Below are 18,800 nucleotides of genomic sequence, written 5' to 3'. Positions count from 1 at the left end.
ATGATAAGATTAGGTAATGGTCAAATAACATTATGTCAACTCCACATACTTTTTATTCCCATTATTGATACAAATATCAATTGATACAAATACCCAAAAAAAAACCTGGTGTTGGGCTAGCGGCTAGGGTGCCGGCTTAGGATCCTAGGATCCTGGGTTCGAATCCCGGTCGATCGCTGAATTAACGCCAGGGGGGTTGACTCAGCCTGTCATCCTTCCGAGGTCGGCTAATTGAGTACCAGTTCACTGGTAATTCCCTGTTTGTCGTTAAAGGCGGCAAAAAGGGTTGGCGTCAGGAAGGGCATCCGGCCGTAAAACATTGCTTCAAAAAGGGGACCGAAAAACAACAACAACCACGGTTCCCGAAAAAGGCCAACCCCCGCTTTGCGGGGAAAAATGGCCTCTAAAGGTGGTTTATTGATACAAATGATGATGGGAATAGAGCCTGTGATTGATGTTGTGAAGAGGAACAGGTTGAGATGGTTTGGTCATGTGTTGAGGAAGGATGAAAGTGACTGGTTGAGAAGAGTGATGGAAATGAATGTGGAAGGAAGTAGAGGACGGGGAAGACCGATAAAGACTTGGCTAAAGATGGTGGAAGAAGAAATGCGGGCAAGGGGGTTAACAAGGAGAGATGCAGAAAATAGAGCAAAATGGAGAAGATTGTCATGGGGACCGCAAGGCTAACCCCCGCTCTAGCAGGGAAAATGGCCTTAAAATGCATGTTGTTGTTGTTGTTGTTGTTGTTGTATTGACACAAAATTTAATTCCGAAAGTCCTCGTACATTGGCAGAAAAAAAAAATGGGCGAAAACCCTAAATGGTTGTTTAGAAACCGAGGAACCATTAAAAATTGGAGGCACGAAATGTAGCAACAAACCCTACAACAGGTATACTCCTCCCCCTATCCTATATGGGGAGGTTTAATTATCAGATAGAGGGGGTAAATAAAAGACTGGCCTGGCCTGCCCTAGCCCAGGGTGGTCAGCTCAAAGGTGTGTGTGTGTCTAGGGCTTAGGCCATCCTGCCAGCCCCCATTCGCAGACTAACATTTAATAACTAAGTGGTACATCTATTTTTTTAAATTATCATCCTCATGATTATCGATATAACAATTTTCACAATTTATTTCCTTTTTTTCAGTTCAGAGACCAGTTTGAGTTGTGCTCTTTCATGAGTGTCAACTCTTGTATGATAAAATAATTAAATAAATGAACAAACCAAAATTGAAAACAACTCCTCTTTTCCTGTACATTCAATCTTTTTTTTGTTGTTGTTGTTGTTGTTGTATACAAGATCGAGGCTCGTGAAAGAACTAAGATTAATCACACAAAAAGTCAAACCGACATATAAAACACAAATAAGGGGAGCGGTTGACAATATGGGGAGAGAGGGGGGAGGACACAAACACAACATTTGAGAGCAGGGATATCGAGAGAACTGTGGGAGGGAGAGGGCTTGGGGGGAGGTGGGAGCGGTATAAAACATATGGACACTGCAAGGACTTCCAGGAAAGAAGTTGGAATTTCAAAAAAGTGTATCTGGGGTGAATTAGCGGGGGTAGAAAAGATCAAGGTTTTGGATGGGGGAAGATAAGAATTGGTGGTTTTGCATATTGTGTACAGCTGTTGCCCCATTACCCCCACTGTTCTTTGCCTTTTTGCTCCTTTACGTCACTCTTCCATGAGCCTCGATGTTATATAGAACAAAAAAAATATTCCAAGGCAAGGTTTGCAGGTGTAAAAGTAAAATTGAAATCCCACCTTATTGACATTATCCTTTTTCATGACTGTTTCACATCGACTCGGTGGTCCGCCAACCTCCTCAGACCCCAGATCATTGGCGAGAAGTCCAAGGAACCTGGCAAACGATGGCCAATCGGACTGGTCGGAGTTGGGAAGATTTCAGTTCAAGCAGGTGGTGGGGGTAGCCCTGAGCCCGTTCCCTGGCGAGACGGAGGACGTGAGGTTGCAGAAAGAAGACGTGGGGATGTTTTGCTCGAAACTGCTCACTACAGAACGACACGGCGAGCCGGAGAGAGAGGAGAACGGTACATTGCTTATCAAGCCAATCACAACCATGCACAGCAGCCACGGCTGAGCCACCAACAACACAAACACCATTAATTACTATTTTTGATGGGTGAGAAACTCTCAGATATTCATGACCTTTCAATATTTTTTAGCGGATCTTAGGCTCATAGTGGAGCTGCCGCACACATCTCACACATGGACATAAGCAAACACACAAGACACAGCACCGAAACGTTAGACGAGACAAATACAGCCACTGAGCTTGGGGGAAGTGCAGTCACTTCCGGTGGCACTCTGGGTACCAGTGACGTCACTACAATAGCACCGCCTTTCTCACCACACTCAGAGGGGCGTTTTCCCCAGGAGGAATTTCCTCCTCCCCATGGATGACGACCAAAAGGGATTGTCCGTGCTCTTAACCTTTTAAATTCTGAACATCAAGCAAGGAAGCAGTGTGTACCATCTTTATGGTCTTTGGTATAATTTGGAAGGGAATGGAACCGCTGATCTCCTAGCCTCGGAGTGGACGCTCTGACCATTACACCGCCAAGTCCGATTCTTTAAAATTGAACTGTTGTAAACTCCAATGCGGGGTTACAGAACTTGAACGTTTCTTTTAATCCTTACCCTCCCCTGTATTAGCTCCACTAAGTGCCCATGTTTCCCCACAAATTCAATGAGAGGGTCCAAGCAGTGATTGTGATGCAATTCTCCCAGAGCCAGGGGGTTTCTCCCTCTAACATCAGCTCAATTTTCGTTTTTGTATACATATAGTCGAGGCTCGTGGAAGAGCTAGAACTACTACACTGACGAGATCAGGACGGAACAGGACAAAATGAACAGCAAAGAGAGTGGAGAACACCAACAGCAGAGGCAAAGTCAGGCCAGGGGGAGGCAGACAAACAATGGGTGTGAAGAGGAATGGGGGTCAGGGGAGGACGCATGGGGTTGACAAGATGGATGCAGAATGGAACTCTCAGGATGGGAAACTGGAGGGATCGGGGTGGGCGGAGGGGTTAACGAGGGCAGAAAGGATCATGATTTTCGATTGAGGACGATCTGAGATGGAGGTGAAAGGCCGTCTTTAAGACCTGGAGGAACGAATGACATTGAAAGCACAGCACAGACACCATCACCAATACGATGGGAGAGTTTGGTCGATATCAGGTGTGCCATTCTACATGTTCTCTTCTGGGCCCACCTGTCTGCCTTTTGTCCTATTTTCCGCATTTGGTACAATCTTGTATTTTGGCATTTCCTCAGTACCTTACAGAAAGTTGACTCGAGTAGGCCCAGTTTGACAAATGCTTTCAACCTCCGGTGCCAAATTACCATCGACTCAAATTTAAGGTCATTCAGCTCTTTTACTCGTGACATCTTGATTACAAATGAGTTAGAATACCCGCACTGCACACCTTTACAAGGGGAATGCTGCTTTGCATTGTAGGGAAAAGTTTTGAGACTTCATTTCACCTTGGGTGTGTGTAGTCTCAACGCCACTGGTGTGCAGGTAACGCGAAAACACATCGGAACATACTCGCATACATTTAGGGGGACAGAAGCATTTATGATGCAACAGTGGTGATGGAAGAAATGGTGTGTCTGGGGTGGGAGAGATAAGAGAAGGGACCAAGACGAGCCCCGTCAGTGCCATCCTGATTTATCACATGGTGGTGAATAGCTGTCTTGAATACCTGGAGGGAGCAAAGAGGTTGAAGAGGATGTGGAAGTTCGTTCCACAGGCAGGAGAACATTACAAATCCCTCCAGGCCGAGAAACTGCTTCAGCAGAACCAAAACTCTGTAACAGAATGTAGTATTGTAGTATAGTATAGCAATGATGACATTTCAACAAAAGTCTCAGAATCCGTCACAGGCCGCTTGCTCAAATCTTACTTGCACTTGGGGTTGCCATGTTGGAAAGACTAGACCACTGGTGTTGTGCAAGTTCAAATATGACCTTACAAGTATAATCAGTACCACATGACACATGTTAGCCAAATACAGACTGCAGACATCAAATTTACAAACAGCACAAAGACGCGCATTATGTTTGTGCGGTAAAGGTTTTTGACAAGAGGCAACTGCTGCAATTATTTGTTTATTCATTTTTAAATTGGCCAAGGTACTTGCACCCTTCATTCATCATTCCTCCGTACCAAATGTTTTGAAGATTGTTGAAGTGGCAAATCGAGACAAATTTTGGGAGATTCCGGTGATTCTGTGAAGACGATGGCTTGATCTATGAATATACGATACAAATCGAATATTTCGATATTTTACATCAACAGTATAGGTTGAACCATATTGGTATTCACGGCCATTTTTTACATCAACGCAACCAGATGGTATTCATAGAATACTTACCCTGCACAGTCAACTTTTCTGTTTTTGAAAGGTTTATTTATTTGATCCAATATGGCTGCCAGACCGTGTGAGCGATGACATCATACATTTATATACCCCAATATAATTGTTGTGGAGATCACGCTCAACAAATTTCAAATTGATCAGACTTACCTTTGTACCTGTCAAATTATGATGTCATAATTGAGGCACCAATGACGTCATCGTTAACATCACTTATTCCCCATGCGGAGTTCTTTACAATGCGCCACGTTTCAACTTTTGCTTTGGAGCGGTTTTGGAGATTATGGAGGTGCAATGTTTTTTGCTTTTTCCAAGATGGTGCCTGTACCACATGACCTATGGCGTCATAATTCTCACTAAATTTTTACAAGAGGCGCTCCTATGGTCCAAATTTCGTATCCATCGGACTAACAGTTGCAGAGAATTTTTTTTTCATACTGATCAGATCAAGCGTTGTACTTGTCGAATTATTGTGTCATAATGAAGGCACCGATGACATCATCAACATATCCTAGTCCCCATGGGGAGTACTTGACAATGAGCCATGTTTCAACTTTTTCCATCGAGTGGTTTGGGAGATATGGAGGTGCAACGTTTTTCCAAGATGGCGCCCGTACCACGTGATCTATGACGTCATAATTATGAATAAAACAATTGTACAGGCGGAGGCGCTCCTAAGGTAAAATTTTGTGTCAATCGGACCAACGGTTGCCGAGAAAATGAATTTCTAAAATGCAGACACGCACGTACGTACGCCACACGCACGTACGCAACCGATCGCCTAACCCTGCTTTTCGCTTCGTGAGCGCAGGGTAACTACACGAGACGAGATGTGTACCACAAATGTACACACCGACAGTCTGTCTCCTGTGAACTCCATCGTGTTCTTTCTCCTTCACAAAGAACTTTATATCTCCGTTCAACGACATGCGTCTTGGATTTGCTCAATGGCTTTACCAATGATGTCACTTCCTGTAGAACATGAGTGGATACATTATTATTGTACAAAACTCATAAACGGTAACTATTATTTTTACATGTTCTACTTTAATTTTAAAAAACCCCCACAATCTCGACATTCAACGACCTTTGCGGATATAACTAAAAAAAAATTCCACATTTTTAGGAATGGTAACAGAATGAGGGAAAGGTAACCAGTTGAAAACTATTTTTGAGCTTATGAAAACTTTTCTGTATTCTGCACAATCTACTGAACGACGAATTATAATTGTGAATTGAATCCTGGCGACTACTGTACCGCATCAAACTCCAGGATTGTTTTTTTCTTTATTACTTCTACAAAGTACACAATATTAATACTTAGCCACATGACTATGTATGGTCAACCTTTTCAACAACATTTGTACAAACGGTAAAGCATTTGCTTCGAGGTAGAGGGCATCGATAACCGGAGACCTCCGACCAACCACAATTCCCCACGCCATTCCTCCTTCCTTCCAATCCTACCAGTATTCTCATCCATCCAACTTCCCACATTGTCCATTTTCTCTGATATACTTTCCCTGTCCTTTTATTTAACTTCTCGCCACGTTGTTTAATCGATACATGGGACTCGAGGTCTAATTCCAAAATAATCAGTTACTTTTTGGAATGAAATGAATCCACGTGCGACTTCCTGGTTTAAAGCAAAGTGAAAAGTTTTCTTTGTGACAACTGCAGAGCCGAGCTCAGATATAAACCACCTGGCCGTCTTGTCCATTGCTCGCCCTAGTTATACTACATAGTTTACAATTGTACAGTTCCCATAGAAGTTTTCAGATTTTGTTCTGTTGATATTCTTTACTATTTACTTTATTACTGTATTGATGTTATATTGCATTTGTCGCTGGTTATCCTTGGATCTTAGGATTGAGAAATGTGAATAAAATATATCAGTGGAATGTGCGTGCAGCGTTGTGTCCAAACTTCATCGTTTACTCTCAAAGACTTTTCATTTACATTCACGTTAAGTGCAATTGCACTGAATGAAACTGCTTTATTAGCAACAAGTTGGGTCACCTGATCAACATCGGGTTATTTAGACTTGCGTAAACCATCAAGAAGATTTATGTTCAAGGCCGAAGCAAAAATCCGGGAGTGCAACACGGCAATGATGGGCCAAATGGCCTCATTTCCTTGTTTGAGGTCGTACAGGATCGTGTAACAAATACGGTACTCACACTCAGTGTAGTCCCACGGTACCTTTTGGATATTCATTTCCATTCTGAATACAGAATTGATACATAGGTACTGTACTTCAATCCAATCGACTTGATTCCTGCCAAAGGCACTGAAGGAAGCCAAGCTACGCAAATCAATTTGATTAAGAATTGCATTTTAAAAATTGTGGTCGACCTGGCACGTGTTACAATAATGTGGTACTGTAGAGCAAATTTTGGGGCAATTGGCACAAGGGTTATGGAATCCTAATATATTAAATAAGGCAGGTGTGTGTGTACGTCTGAAAAATCATAGAAAAAGAAAAGAAGAAGAAGAGGGCTAAACCGATCTCCACCAAATCTTGCTCATGTGTTGGTGGTGTCCAGGGACAGGTCGGTCCTGATCACAAAAAAAATAAAAATAATAATATTCTGAGCCGTTCTACCCCAAGGGGCGGTACCAATAAAACGTCTTAAGCCTGACTCCAAGGCTCCACAGCCGATCTCGCCGCCATGGCCTGCCGTCCACTGGCCAGTCTGTGTAGTTTCCTCCAAAGCGCAATACGCTTTCTAGCTGTACCTTTATGCTCAAGTCTTCACCTGGCCTCGCTCTAAAACAGGTTTCACACAACAATGTTGCTCTACACCACCTTGAAGTTATCACTCACTGCCTCCCCAGTGCAAGTTTTACAAGACAACCTCCGTACTTTGACATTGTCCCTGTTACAGGAGTTATCTAAGTTACGCGGCGTCTCTCTCAATCTCACTCTCTCCAGCAAGAGCTAAAAAGGATAAAAACAAAGATTTATAATTTAAAAAATTTATTCCTAAAGTCTCATCATGTAAACACCGTTTTGGCGGTGGATACACCTGCAGAAGGCAGATGCAAATGGGTGTTGACATTATTACGAGTAGCAGAGGTTGGAAAAAGCTGGATAACGATGAGGCAGGATAGTGGAAGAGGGGATTGGGAAGGTGGGAGGACAAGAACAATAGAGAAGATGCGAGAGTGTGCATGATGGACGGAGTTAGAAAGAGAGACAGTGGGAGTTTGTAGTGAAGGTTAGCAATCGCTCTTCCACATCTTGATGGTTTTGTCATTCTCAAGTGCAGCTGAAGCAATTATGTTCTCTGTCGGGTGACAGGCCGTACAAAGAACAACATCTGTGGGGAGATAAACACATGGGATGAGAAAAGGCAAGCGGCAGGTTTGAGTGGGATAAAACAAACAATTGGTAGGAGGGAATGTGTAAGCAAAGACAAAAGGAAACTAGGACGGCACTCGGTAGAGCGCACACCTCCGCCAGGCTGAACAGTTTATGTTTTGTATCCCACTGATAGGCCACATCTGGATTCGGACTAGAACCAAAATCTAATCGGCTTGTTCTTGTCACCTAACCAACTCGTCCACCTAGTTTAGTCATAACTCGTCCATAACTTTTTAAAATATCATGTTGTATATCACTTTTCACCCTATCTCTCAATGATGAAGAATCACTTAAAAAACAAATAATTCTCATATCCGAATCCATATTCAGATCTTCACCAAAATCGAATCAATTCTTCCTTGTCAGACACCCAACCGGTCCACCAAGTTTCGTCCAAATCCGTCCACAACTTTTTGAGATGTCCTGCTACGTATCATTTTTGGCCCTAACTCCCAATGGTGAAGAATCAATTAAAAAATAAATAATTCTCATATCCGAATCCATATTCAGATCTTCACCAAAATCGAAGCAATTCTTTCTTGTCAGACACCCAACCGGTCCACCAAGTTTCGTCCAAATCCGTCCACAACGTTTTGAGATATCCTGCTATGTATAGTTTTTGGTCCTATCTCCCAATGGTGAAGAATCACTTTAAAAATTCTACTAGCTGGATCCGGACCTTCACCAAAATCTAATCATTTCGTCCTTGTCACATACGCTACATCTCTGCCAAATTTCGTCCGAATCCGTCTACAACTCTTTGAGATATCTTGTTCACAAACGGACAAACGGACAGGGGTGAAAACATAACCTCCATCCACCTTCGGTGGTGGAGGTAACAATGAGAGATCGAGGAAAGCCACCTGTGTGTCCTTGCAGTTTCTGTACAATCTCTTTTGTCTGCAGGTTCCAAATGTACACCAGATTGTCTTCAGAACCTGAAACGATCCACTGCACAGCGAAAACAGTGCAAGCACATCAAGAGGTTATTAAAAACAATGGCAAGACCTTTTTTTAAACTTGAAATGCGGAAACTGTATTATTAACACCTTCTCACTTTGCATTACTAAGCAAACAGTTATAGGCTGATGCGATGCTATTCAAGAAAATCGAAAAGTATGGGGAGGTTGATGAAACATCCCCCATTTCTCAAGGTATCCCACTATCCCAGTATCTACATGTACACTTGTCCGATCGATGTGCTAGCGCCTTGATTCCATCACAGGGCACATAAAGGGCATTGCAAAAACGTGGACTACTTGAACGTTTTATTGTAGAGAAATTTCAAAAGGTAGCAAGTTCAGTGATACTGCACATCGATGGAAAGCACATACCATGCCATTTTCAAATCTGCTTGTAATTTTCAAATTGTACTGCTTGTAATTGACATTTTCAATGTGTGCTACACCTCTGTTCAAACAGGCTTTGATCCTGACTCCGAAATTCTCCACAACTCGTCTGCAAGTGGCTGGAGTGGTAGCCTGATGGTAGTCCTCCACCTCCTCCACCTTGACCTTTGGCAGCATCTCCAAATAAAAAGTCCAATGGATTCAAATCCGGGCTGTGGGGCGCATAGTCATGCGCTGTGCCCAAGCTGATGACAATTTCCGAACAGCTGGTGGAGCAAGTCGATGGTTTCACCTGCAGTGTGCGGTGAGGCACCGTCCTGCGTGAACCATGCAAGTCTGAGTTGGTTTGGAGACTAGTTGAGCGAGATCAGCATGGAATTGGCGCAAGACCTCGCAGTGCCGCTCACCTTTGACCGTCATCGTCTTACCATTGGCGTCCTCGAACCAATACGGTCCTAGCAAACCCAATCTGGTATTCAATGTGCAGAAGCAAGTGGAGTTGGGGCCCCTGAGAGCCATGTCAGACACCTCCTCAGGAGGTTCAGCAACCCAGAAGATGTTGTTGTGATTGTTGATAGCCCCATTCAAATGGATGTGTGCTTCATCACTGAACCACAAGGAGTTGATCCAATTTGGGGACCTTTCCATTCGGTCACTGAACCAATCGTACATTGTTACTCGTCTTGCCATGTCATTCAGAGTTAGTTTATGCCTACTTGGCTTACGATATATAATGTAGAGGTCGAGCTTGAGTTCAGAAGTGGGAATGTTCCACACAGATAAGGCTGAGATCACCAGTTCTCAGGAACGCCGACAGTGGGATTTCTTAGGATTTTTTATAGCAGAATCTCTCACAAGATCAACGTTTCCTTGGTCCTTCGTAACACTTGGTGGGCGGCCTCCGTTGCCTTTATTTAGCCAAACCACTGAATGCTCCCATCAGAAGGTGCATTACTGGTGTGAGCATTGTAATACTGACAGTATCGTCGGCACACCTGCATGCAGGATTTTGTCTCAAACCACAAAGTCACGATTTTCACTTTTTGTTCCACTGTGAACACCATAGTTGGTTTTTTTTTTGAAACACCCTGTCGATCATCATCATTTGTAAACTCGATGCCACCCGGACTTTGAGTGGTCCAATGGCATGAAAAAAAAAAAGCCATAAGGTGACAAATCTGGAATGTACAGAGGATGGATGATGTGGAAGTTGCCAACCCTTCTCCCTCAGAGTACTCGTTGCCGTTCAATTTGCCGTGAGAGGGCAAGAATTTATCGTACAGTGAGGTTACCACGCCCCAGGAACTTTTTGACTATCTGTGCATTTCTCGTCTCACTTAATTGTGTAACAAGTAACCATGGTAGTGTGCCCGGCAGTGCTTTTCAAACGCTCAAGAAATTCCACACGAATCGAAACATCAAGGCCCAAAAACACTTGCCGTAACCTTTGCAGCTAGAATATTGTTTCGGCGGTGGGGACCAAGAATGTCCCCACTCGTGCCGTCTCGCATCAACTTTGCCGATAGGCAGTGGACCAGGTCTCATTGCATGTCAGAATTTTCATGAAATAATTCCCTCTATCGGGAAGCATCCCAGGAGCTCTGTTGCAACAAGTTGCCTTTTGATCAAGCGCGTGTTTCTTTCATACCCACCTCATCAAATTTCAAGTCGGTAGACCCAATGGTTGCTCCCACACATCCACGTGTCGCCATTTAAACAAGCAACGGCGTGCAAGACATGAATCACCAAATTGTGCATCCAAGGCTTCCTGTGGATTTCAGCCGGTTTGATAAACTACACAAGGTCTAATGACCACACACAATGACCCACACACAACCCACACAATGAGGTCCCACAGAACACGTGACTGTTGACCGCTATCTTGGTGTTGCCCAGAATGCTTTGACCTGTGTCGACTGGACTTGCAGCACCAAGGATGTTAGTAGAAAATGGACAACTCGACGGTATGTGAGATTTGAAACAAGTGTCGCAGCATCATGAGGAAAATGCTGCAAAGGGCAAGACAAACAGGCAAGTCCATCATCCCAAAGAAAATTCCCCTTTTCCTTCCTCTGCTATCCTCCAACTTCCTTATCTTCTCTTATCACTCTGTTCTAACTGCCTGCTACACGACCACCCAACGTTTCTCTTAAATTAATCTTGAATATGTACAGTAATCTTGTAATGAATAAGGGCCGGAGGGGCTGACTGGATTGGCTAGAGGTACACACATTAGTCTCTAAGCTGTCTAGCCTGGGTTCAAACCCCGACCCAGCTACAAATTGTCGTGCCAGTGTTTCAGAGGCAGGGAGATTCATCAATGTGCGCGCCGTCCCTCGGATGAATGTTGAAATGGGCATTCCGTCTGCCGGCATTAGTTGTGGACATTAAAGATCCCACGGTGTCCTTCATGAAGAGTAGGCGTTGCTCTCTGTATTCTACCGCCTCCTTTCTGGTCTTGCACCCTCTGCTCTTTCCACGCTTTGTCCCTCCTACCACCCCTCAGGTTTCTACTGGGGTCACATGGTCCACCATCAACCCCCTTCTGGTGAAACTACCTAAATCCAGGATCACTACTCACCTCCACTCGTTCGTTCCTCTTCTTCCCCACCTGTGGAACCATCTTCCATATCCTCTTCAATCTCGTTCTTCCCACGTAGGTCTTCAAGTCAGCTGTTCACCACCATCTCAGATCGTCCCCAATCCAAAACTATGATCTTTTCTATCCTTGTTAATGCCCCTACTCCCACCCCAATCCCTCCTCCTTCCAAATTTCCATTTTTCCCCCCTGAGAGATTCCTTCTGTATCCATCTTGTCCACCCTATGCATCCTCTCCTGCCCCCCTCTCCACCTCATTCCTCCCCACATGCAGCTAACCTAAAATAAAATGCCAATCTAACCTGAGCACAATGCTCTCAAACTTGTCCATGAGTGAGACTCGATATAATCAGATTACTTCCCTCGGATGTTGCCATTTTGTCCCATCCATTACCCAGGATTCATGTGGGTGAGACTAGAGCACAGTGGGACAAAAATCTGGTCGACTGAACTTGACCCTTCGAAAAAAAATAGATAAATAAATCTGCTCAACGTTTCTACCTTCGACAGAACATCCCAATAAAGAATGCAGTTTGCTTCCTCCTTACTCAGCACAATACGAAGTAGAATTCCAAATTCCAAACTGACTACGAATGTTCACCTGTCCAGTTCCGGTGATAATCGCTGATAACACGAGTCTTGAAATTCATCCCACAGGAATGACATACAAAGCGTTACATTCCGTGCCAATATGGCAGGTATTTGTTGGACAACTGCCATGTTGACAAGGACTGTAAGGCTTTGTAGATCCTTACTGTGGGATGCACATATAGACACACTTGCAACGTAAAGTCCAATATCAGAGAAATAAGCACTCTTAGGGTTGGCCTGTTCACCTTACCCACCCGAACCCTCTGGCAAACGATGCAGAGAAAACAAGTTCGTCCACTGTCTACTGTCCGTGTAGTTCAGGTAAAATGCGTGTAACGGCTGGCTTGGCAAGCGCTAGATAGCTGCTTGGTAACTGAACACACCCTGGACTTCCTCCCTTTCAGTTTAGTGTTAACCAGCAGTAGAGATTGTTTCAAAAGGTAATCATACGTGTTTGTTGTTTATAATATTTTTTCTTTTTTAACTTCCGGTAAGGGTTTTCCATGAAACATCACAATAAGCTATTTATACACGTTAACATGGCATTTGTCCCAGAAGAAACCCATTGGGGAAAGGGGAATTTTATTCGCATTAATATTTTTTTGAAATAACATCAATATTATGCTATTACCATTATAATGTTTTTATTATTTCTGTTATTAGAAGCGGCCTTGGAAAAATGCCACGATAAGCTATCTTAATACGGATATACACATCAACACGGAGTTTGTCCAAGGTGCAAATCCCCCTTGGGAATGGGGGAGGGGGGTTTGGGGAGTTAAACGCTGCAACCTCCGTCCAATGTCAAGTTACAATTAGGCACAATGTCAAGTTTGGTTGAGATTGGATAAGTGTCAACCGAATGTATCGCAGTCAACAAAGACAGACACCAAATTGCATATTTTAGTATGATTAAAACATTTCAATTACAATTGCAACGGTCTCATAATTTAATTGTATGACCCCGTATGCTTAAAAGATAATAGCAGTCGTGGTATGTAGTAAAAGCAATCTCACCTTTCCACCGGTAACAGAGAAGTTGGCGAAGATGCAGTACTTCTCATTCTTGTGCCCAGTGTACCTCTTCAAACACTGAGGGTTATAAGGATTATGAGTAAAACAGAAATATAGGATACATGGGAAATCAGAAGACAGAGCAAGGAGAAGCAGAACAAGACGACATATTCTGATCATGATGTACAATACTCTGTTGCAGAGCGTCGGTGCTGCCGAAGCAATTTTTTGGCAAGGGTTATACTAGGTGGTTTGCCATTACATTCCCAGCAGGAGTTAAGGCAGGAATTTGTAATTTGTTCATGGTGCCAGCGATAGCTCGCCTACTCTTCCCACATACAAAGGAGACTGTGGGCTATTTAACGCCCACCGACGAATGCTGCCAGATTGGACGCCCACTTAACGGCCCACCCTGATGAATTCTGTGCCTGCGAAACACTGGGGTGACAGATTATAGCTGAAGGGCGGAATGATCAATATATTTTAAATACAAGACAGCATTTTCAAAAGCGCATACAAACAAGGAAATGAAGGAACAAGCTGTACTGAGATTGTTCAGGAAGGAATCATAAATTTTCACTCCCGCAGACAACCCAGACACACTTCCCAAGGTGTTTTGCCAGACATGGCCTTCCTGACTCTTAAAACAACACTTTATTTCAAAAGGTAATGCTTTTGTCTAGCGTCACATGTTTTCAAAGCAACCTAATATAGGCTGTGGCTTATCATACTTGAGTTAAAAAATAATAATAATGACGGTGTTTGGTCTTACATTGTCCTTTAGCTAAACGAGCTGAAAATGTTGAGAAAAGGAAGAAGAAGAAGAAGAAGTTGAAGTTGAAGAAAAAAATATCGAAATCGAGGCTTAAGGCCCTCTCACTGTTACATATGCTAATGATGGTGCTGAGGCTTATTCATGGAATATGTTGCACAGGGAAAGGTGGTGAAAATAAGGAAGAGAAAGTTAGAAGGCCATATTGAGGATAGAGGATTTGTTGAAAAGTGGGGAAAGAAGGGAAAATGGGATGGGAAGAGATTGAGGGTAAAAGGAGGGGAGCAGGAATGTGGTTAAAATGTCATCGTTTTGTGCATCTATGTATAAGGCCCTTTACATATTGCAATTAACCTAACGACACATCACACGTCACTCCCATCTTGTTACTCCGACCGACTCCCAAACTTTTACATCTCTACCACCGACTCCACACCCTCCTGGCACGGAGTCAAAAACCAAGAAATGCAATTACGGCCACATTTCTAAACATTTTCTCATGAAACTTTGTATATGCAATCAACATTGGGTGACGCATGAAATATGTATCGAGTGTTTGGAGTTGACCCCCGGTTCATGTCCCAGGGATGGGGACTTAGGGTCATGGGGGTCAAAAGAGAACATTTTTTGTTTTTCAATCAAAATTTTATCCGGTTCCAAATACAAGAATTTAAAAGCGATTCTTGACCATTGAGAGACAGGGCCAAAAGTGATGTATAACATGATATCTCAAACAGTTATGGACGGATTTGTACGAAACAAGGTGGATGAGTTGGGGAGGTGACAAACAAGCCAATTATATTTTGGGTAATTTCAGGATGCACATCCGGAGTATCAGTGGGTTACAAAACGTAAACTGTTCAGGCTGGCGTTGGTATGCGCTCTACCGAGTGCTGTTCTAGTTTAAACTGTTTCATCCAATTGTTAATCGAGTACCTATGTGGTAAATCTTTCATGTAATGAGCAGTGAATTTTATTTTCACTGCTGCTATGGACTTCGGTTTTGCTAGCCATTACACACAGTTAACCTTTTCTTATACTGTCACCATTTTAGCACCTGGACTGAAATTTTTTTTTAAACAACTAGAGAATTCATTAACACCTTACCCTGCGCAGTCTTGAGAAAAAGGCCAGGCAGAAAAAGAACAGGAAAAAGAAAAAGTCTTAAGGAAGGGTCTTGCTCTTGCTTTGCATTTCCCAGCATGATCTATATTTTATACAAGCATATTTCTGATCACTCGGCGAAATTTTGGCTGAATCTTGTATTCCACCGCCATGAAATGAAAAGCGGAAAATTTGATTGCTTGTGATGGCGTAAAATTTCATCCAAGTACTGCTAAACGGAAGGTTTTCAGAAGTGCGAAAAAGGAGATTTGTGTTCTACAGTGTTCAAGTATATAATTCAATTGAAATAATAAAATAAAATAAAGTTTTAAGGTTGTAGAAAAACAAACAAACATTTTTTCCAAGGTGTACCGCCATTGATGCAGCGTCTATTACACCACCTTATTTAACACAATATATATTTGTTATTCGTGCCTGTTGTTTGTGTCCTTTATGACGTCCTTAAAACGTTTTGTGTTTGGAATTATTTTCAAACATGTTTGACTGCTAGACAGGCAGACATATTAAAAATAAAAAATTGAACCCGTGTCCGAAGGAAGCGGTTCAGTTTTGCATTTTAAATAAGAAATAGGTGAAGCCGAGAAATGAATGAAATCCTTTGGAATCGCCCTTTAGAAGCCATTATAATTACCCTTCAGTACGCATTAGAATTACCCTTTAGAACCCATTAGAATTACCCTTTAGAACCCATTAGAATTACCCTTTAGAATCCTTTGGAATTATCCTTAAGAACCATTTCAAATTACCCTTTAGTAGCCATTAGAATGACCCTTTAGAACCCATTAGAATTATCCTTTAGAACCAATTACCCGTTGGAACCCTTGTTACGGGGTCCTCCTCTATCCTCTGGTCTCGGTAAACCTCCGAACCCCGATGTGTTGTCCTTGGTTGAAAACAAGCCAATCAATAACGAGTCCACACCAAGGGTTACAAACAAACCACAATATATTATAAATCCCACACAGGAATCACGACCCCAATTAGTACAGCACTTCACCATATAATTCCTATCTACAGGTGGCACCACCTTATCGAGTCCCTTAACCCCCAAACTCACGGCCCTTTCCCCAATGTCTCTGTACTCCTCCCAGGCGACGTCGATTCGCTCCAGCGATCGTGGAATCAATTTCCGATTCCAATCAGTGGAGGGGTAGACGATCGAACCAACCCGCAGGTCACGTGGTCCAATCCCCAGCACGATAGCGGTAGAATGGGAAACCTCCCAAAACCGATTTCTGGTACGTACACGGTTGCGGTTCAATTCGTGAGTCTCCTCAATAACCCTCCAAAAGCCACTGTCTTGTACAGCCGTCCCCGGCAAGCCACCGGAGAATAACGCCCGGCCGATGCGACACAAAAACCTGGTCACTGCCGGTTGTGCGCGTGGCGAAGATGGCGGACGGCTTTCTCTCGCACCCGGGTTTGGAGGTAAGGATACTCGGTAGCCTCAGTGAGGATACCCGACTACGCAGGCTCCGCAGCAATCCGGCGATCTCCTGTCGCGCGGACTTCTTTTCAAGGAGGCAAAGTTCCCTTGTACTGTACATTTGACTGCTCGGTCCGGAGCTGCAATCAGAAACGTCTGCTCACGATCTTCCGCCGCTTCTTCTCGCCCCCCCCCCTCCCCTCCCCCTCCTTATCTCTTCCGGGTCACGATCCGATTTCTGGCCACATTTTACCAGGAGCGCTTTCAACCCTTTTAACCACAATAAGCATCATCTAGAATCAACCATGATAACAAGAACCACCATAATTAGGGCCGGTATCCGTAACACCCTTTAGAATTACCGTTTAGAACCATATATAATTACCCTTTAGAATTACCCTTTCAAATCCATTTTAAAATACCCTTTACAACCCTCCAGAATTAGAACAACCCTCTAGCATTCAATCAAATTGGTCCTCAATCATTAACTGACGTCTGTAGACACAGACAGGTTTGCACTACGCACCTAACCCCACATTGCACTAGACATGGAAGGTAAACATTAACATGAACAGTACTTTATGAATTATGTTTCCACATGGCGTTTAGAGTTTGTTTCCATCATGAATACACCCAAAGTTATTCAAGTTAAAAGTTGCGCAAGGACTTCATACACACATTGTATATTATAAGATCAACTACATCTCACCTGCAACGGACAACACTAATAAATGATCTCTCACTTAATCTGAAATCCCAACTGTGACGAAGATTTTCCAATCTTAAATTAATATTATCCACTATTGTAGTCCCAAAATCTGTGTATAAAAAGGTTTGTCATATTAACAAGCGGTATCCTTTGTAAAATGTAAACACACAAACAAGTGCCTTTCTGTGGAAATCAAGCAAATGGACATTATACGTAAGAGCACCGCTGTAAGGTGGTAAAATGGACTTGTTAGATCTCGTAGTGACAGTGCACCACCAAGTGGTGAAAGCACAGATGTGCACCAATCGTGTTGAGTTAAACATAGGGGCAATATAATACCCCTGGTGCTCACCTAGTAGAATAAACAGTATACCACACTGACTAAAGGTATTTTAAACCAATTTCAATGGTTGCGAGAAGACAGCGCAGCATGTAGAATCATACCAACATAATCATAAGATGTCATCGCATAACAAACAAACAAAAAACAAACAAATGTTAAACAAACAAAAAAATACCTATTTTGAGGGGCAACCCACCCCCCCCCCCCCACTCCACCCCCTGGACCTCCCCTTAGGCCCGTTTTTTTTTAATGGCGTGAACAAACTTTGGTCAATCATGGGTGTTGAAGGTTGTGGTCAAGTTTCATCGAAATTGTGTGTGTAGTTTCTGAGAAAAAAGCAAATACCTATTTTGGGGTTCACCCCCCTCATAGACCACCTTAGACCCCAATTTATTTTTTTATGCTGTGAACAAGCTTTGTTACATCACGGGTGGTGAAGGTTGTAATCAAGTTTCATTGGAATAGCTTGTGTCGTTTCTGAGAAAAAAGCAAATTTCTATTTTGGGGGGTCAAACCTGGATCGACTTTGACCCCCGGTAGACTCCCTTTGACCCCGATTTTTTAATGCCGTGAACAAACTTTAGTCACAACATAACAAATATAATTTGTGCCAAATTTGGTCACAATCCCATCAGCGGTTTCGGAGAAGAAGTTGCAAGTGTTTACGGACTGACGGACGGACGTTATGACAGACGGACGACGCGCCATCGCATAAGCTCCCCTGAACTTCGTTCCAGGTGAACTAAAAACGAAATGTTAGAACCAATAAATACCTTTGTTAAGGATCAAGTTTGATGATCACATTTACTGAAGCAAAGAAGATTATATGTGATGTCATAGGAGCAGTTAACAGGCAAAACCATGAAGTAAACCATACATAACCAAACAATATTTACATTCACTCAAAGTTTAATTGTGATATCTTTTCTAACTCACACTAATAACTGATTCTTTAGTTTCTCGATAAAGATCCCCTATCTGACAATTGTCTAAATTTTTATTGTCGAAAGCACGTGTGTGTGTGTGTGAGGGAGGGGGGCTTCATACAGCAAATCAGAGGCCCACACAGGAAAGGCATTGCAGCCTTCACAGAAATTACTTGGA

At 43.0% G+C, this 18,800-nt stretch overlaps 2 protein-coding genes across 4 annotated transcripts in view; one reads left to right on the top strand and one right to left on the bottom strand.

Moving 5' to 3' along the window:
- TGFBR3 (transforming growth factor beta receptor 3) overlaps positions 1-6,306 on the top strand; it is a 119,430-nt gene extending 113,124 nt beyond the window's left edge. The window contains exon 15 of the mRNA XM_068109652.2: positions 1,828-6,306. Coding sequence (XP_067965753.2) covers positions 1,828-2,099 — 272 coding nt within the window. The 3' untranslated portion in view covers positions 2,100-6,306. The remainder of the gene's footprint in view (positions 1-1,827) is intronic.
- A 1,058-nt stretch (positions 6,307-7,364) lies between these two features.
- The window catches only part of WDR5 (WD repeat domain 5), a 56,455-nt gene continuing 45,019 nt past the window's right edge, over positions 7,365-18,800 (bottom strand). For all 3 annotated transcript variants that reach the window (XM_068109662.2, XM_068109664.2, XM_068109663.2), the window contains 3 exons: positions 13,325-13,399; positions 8,632-8,719; positions 7,365-7,724 (listed from right to left, as the gene is read on the bottom strand). In XM_068109662.2, coding sequence (XP_067965763.1) covers positions 7,624-7,724; positions 8,632-8,719; positions 13,325-13,399 — 264 coding nt within the window. In that variant the 3' untranslated portion in view covers positions 7,365-7,623. The remainder of the gene's footprint in view (positions 7,725-8,631; positions 8,720-13,324; positions 13,400-18,800) is intronic.

The sequence above is a fragment of the Myxine glutinosa genome, chromosome 3, assembly GCF_964187855.1.
Source record: "Myxine glutinosa chromosome 3, kmMyxGlut1.1, whole genome shotgun sequence".
NCBI classification, from domain to species: Eukaryota; Metazoa; Chordata; class Myxini; order Myxiniformes; family Myxinidae; genus Myxine; species Myxine glutinosa.
Note: the sequence above shows the minus strand (reverse complement) of the source record. Positions and strands in the feature narration are given on the sequence as shown.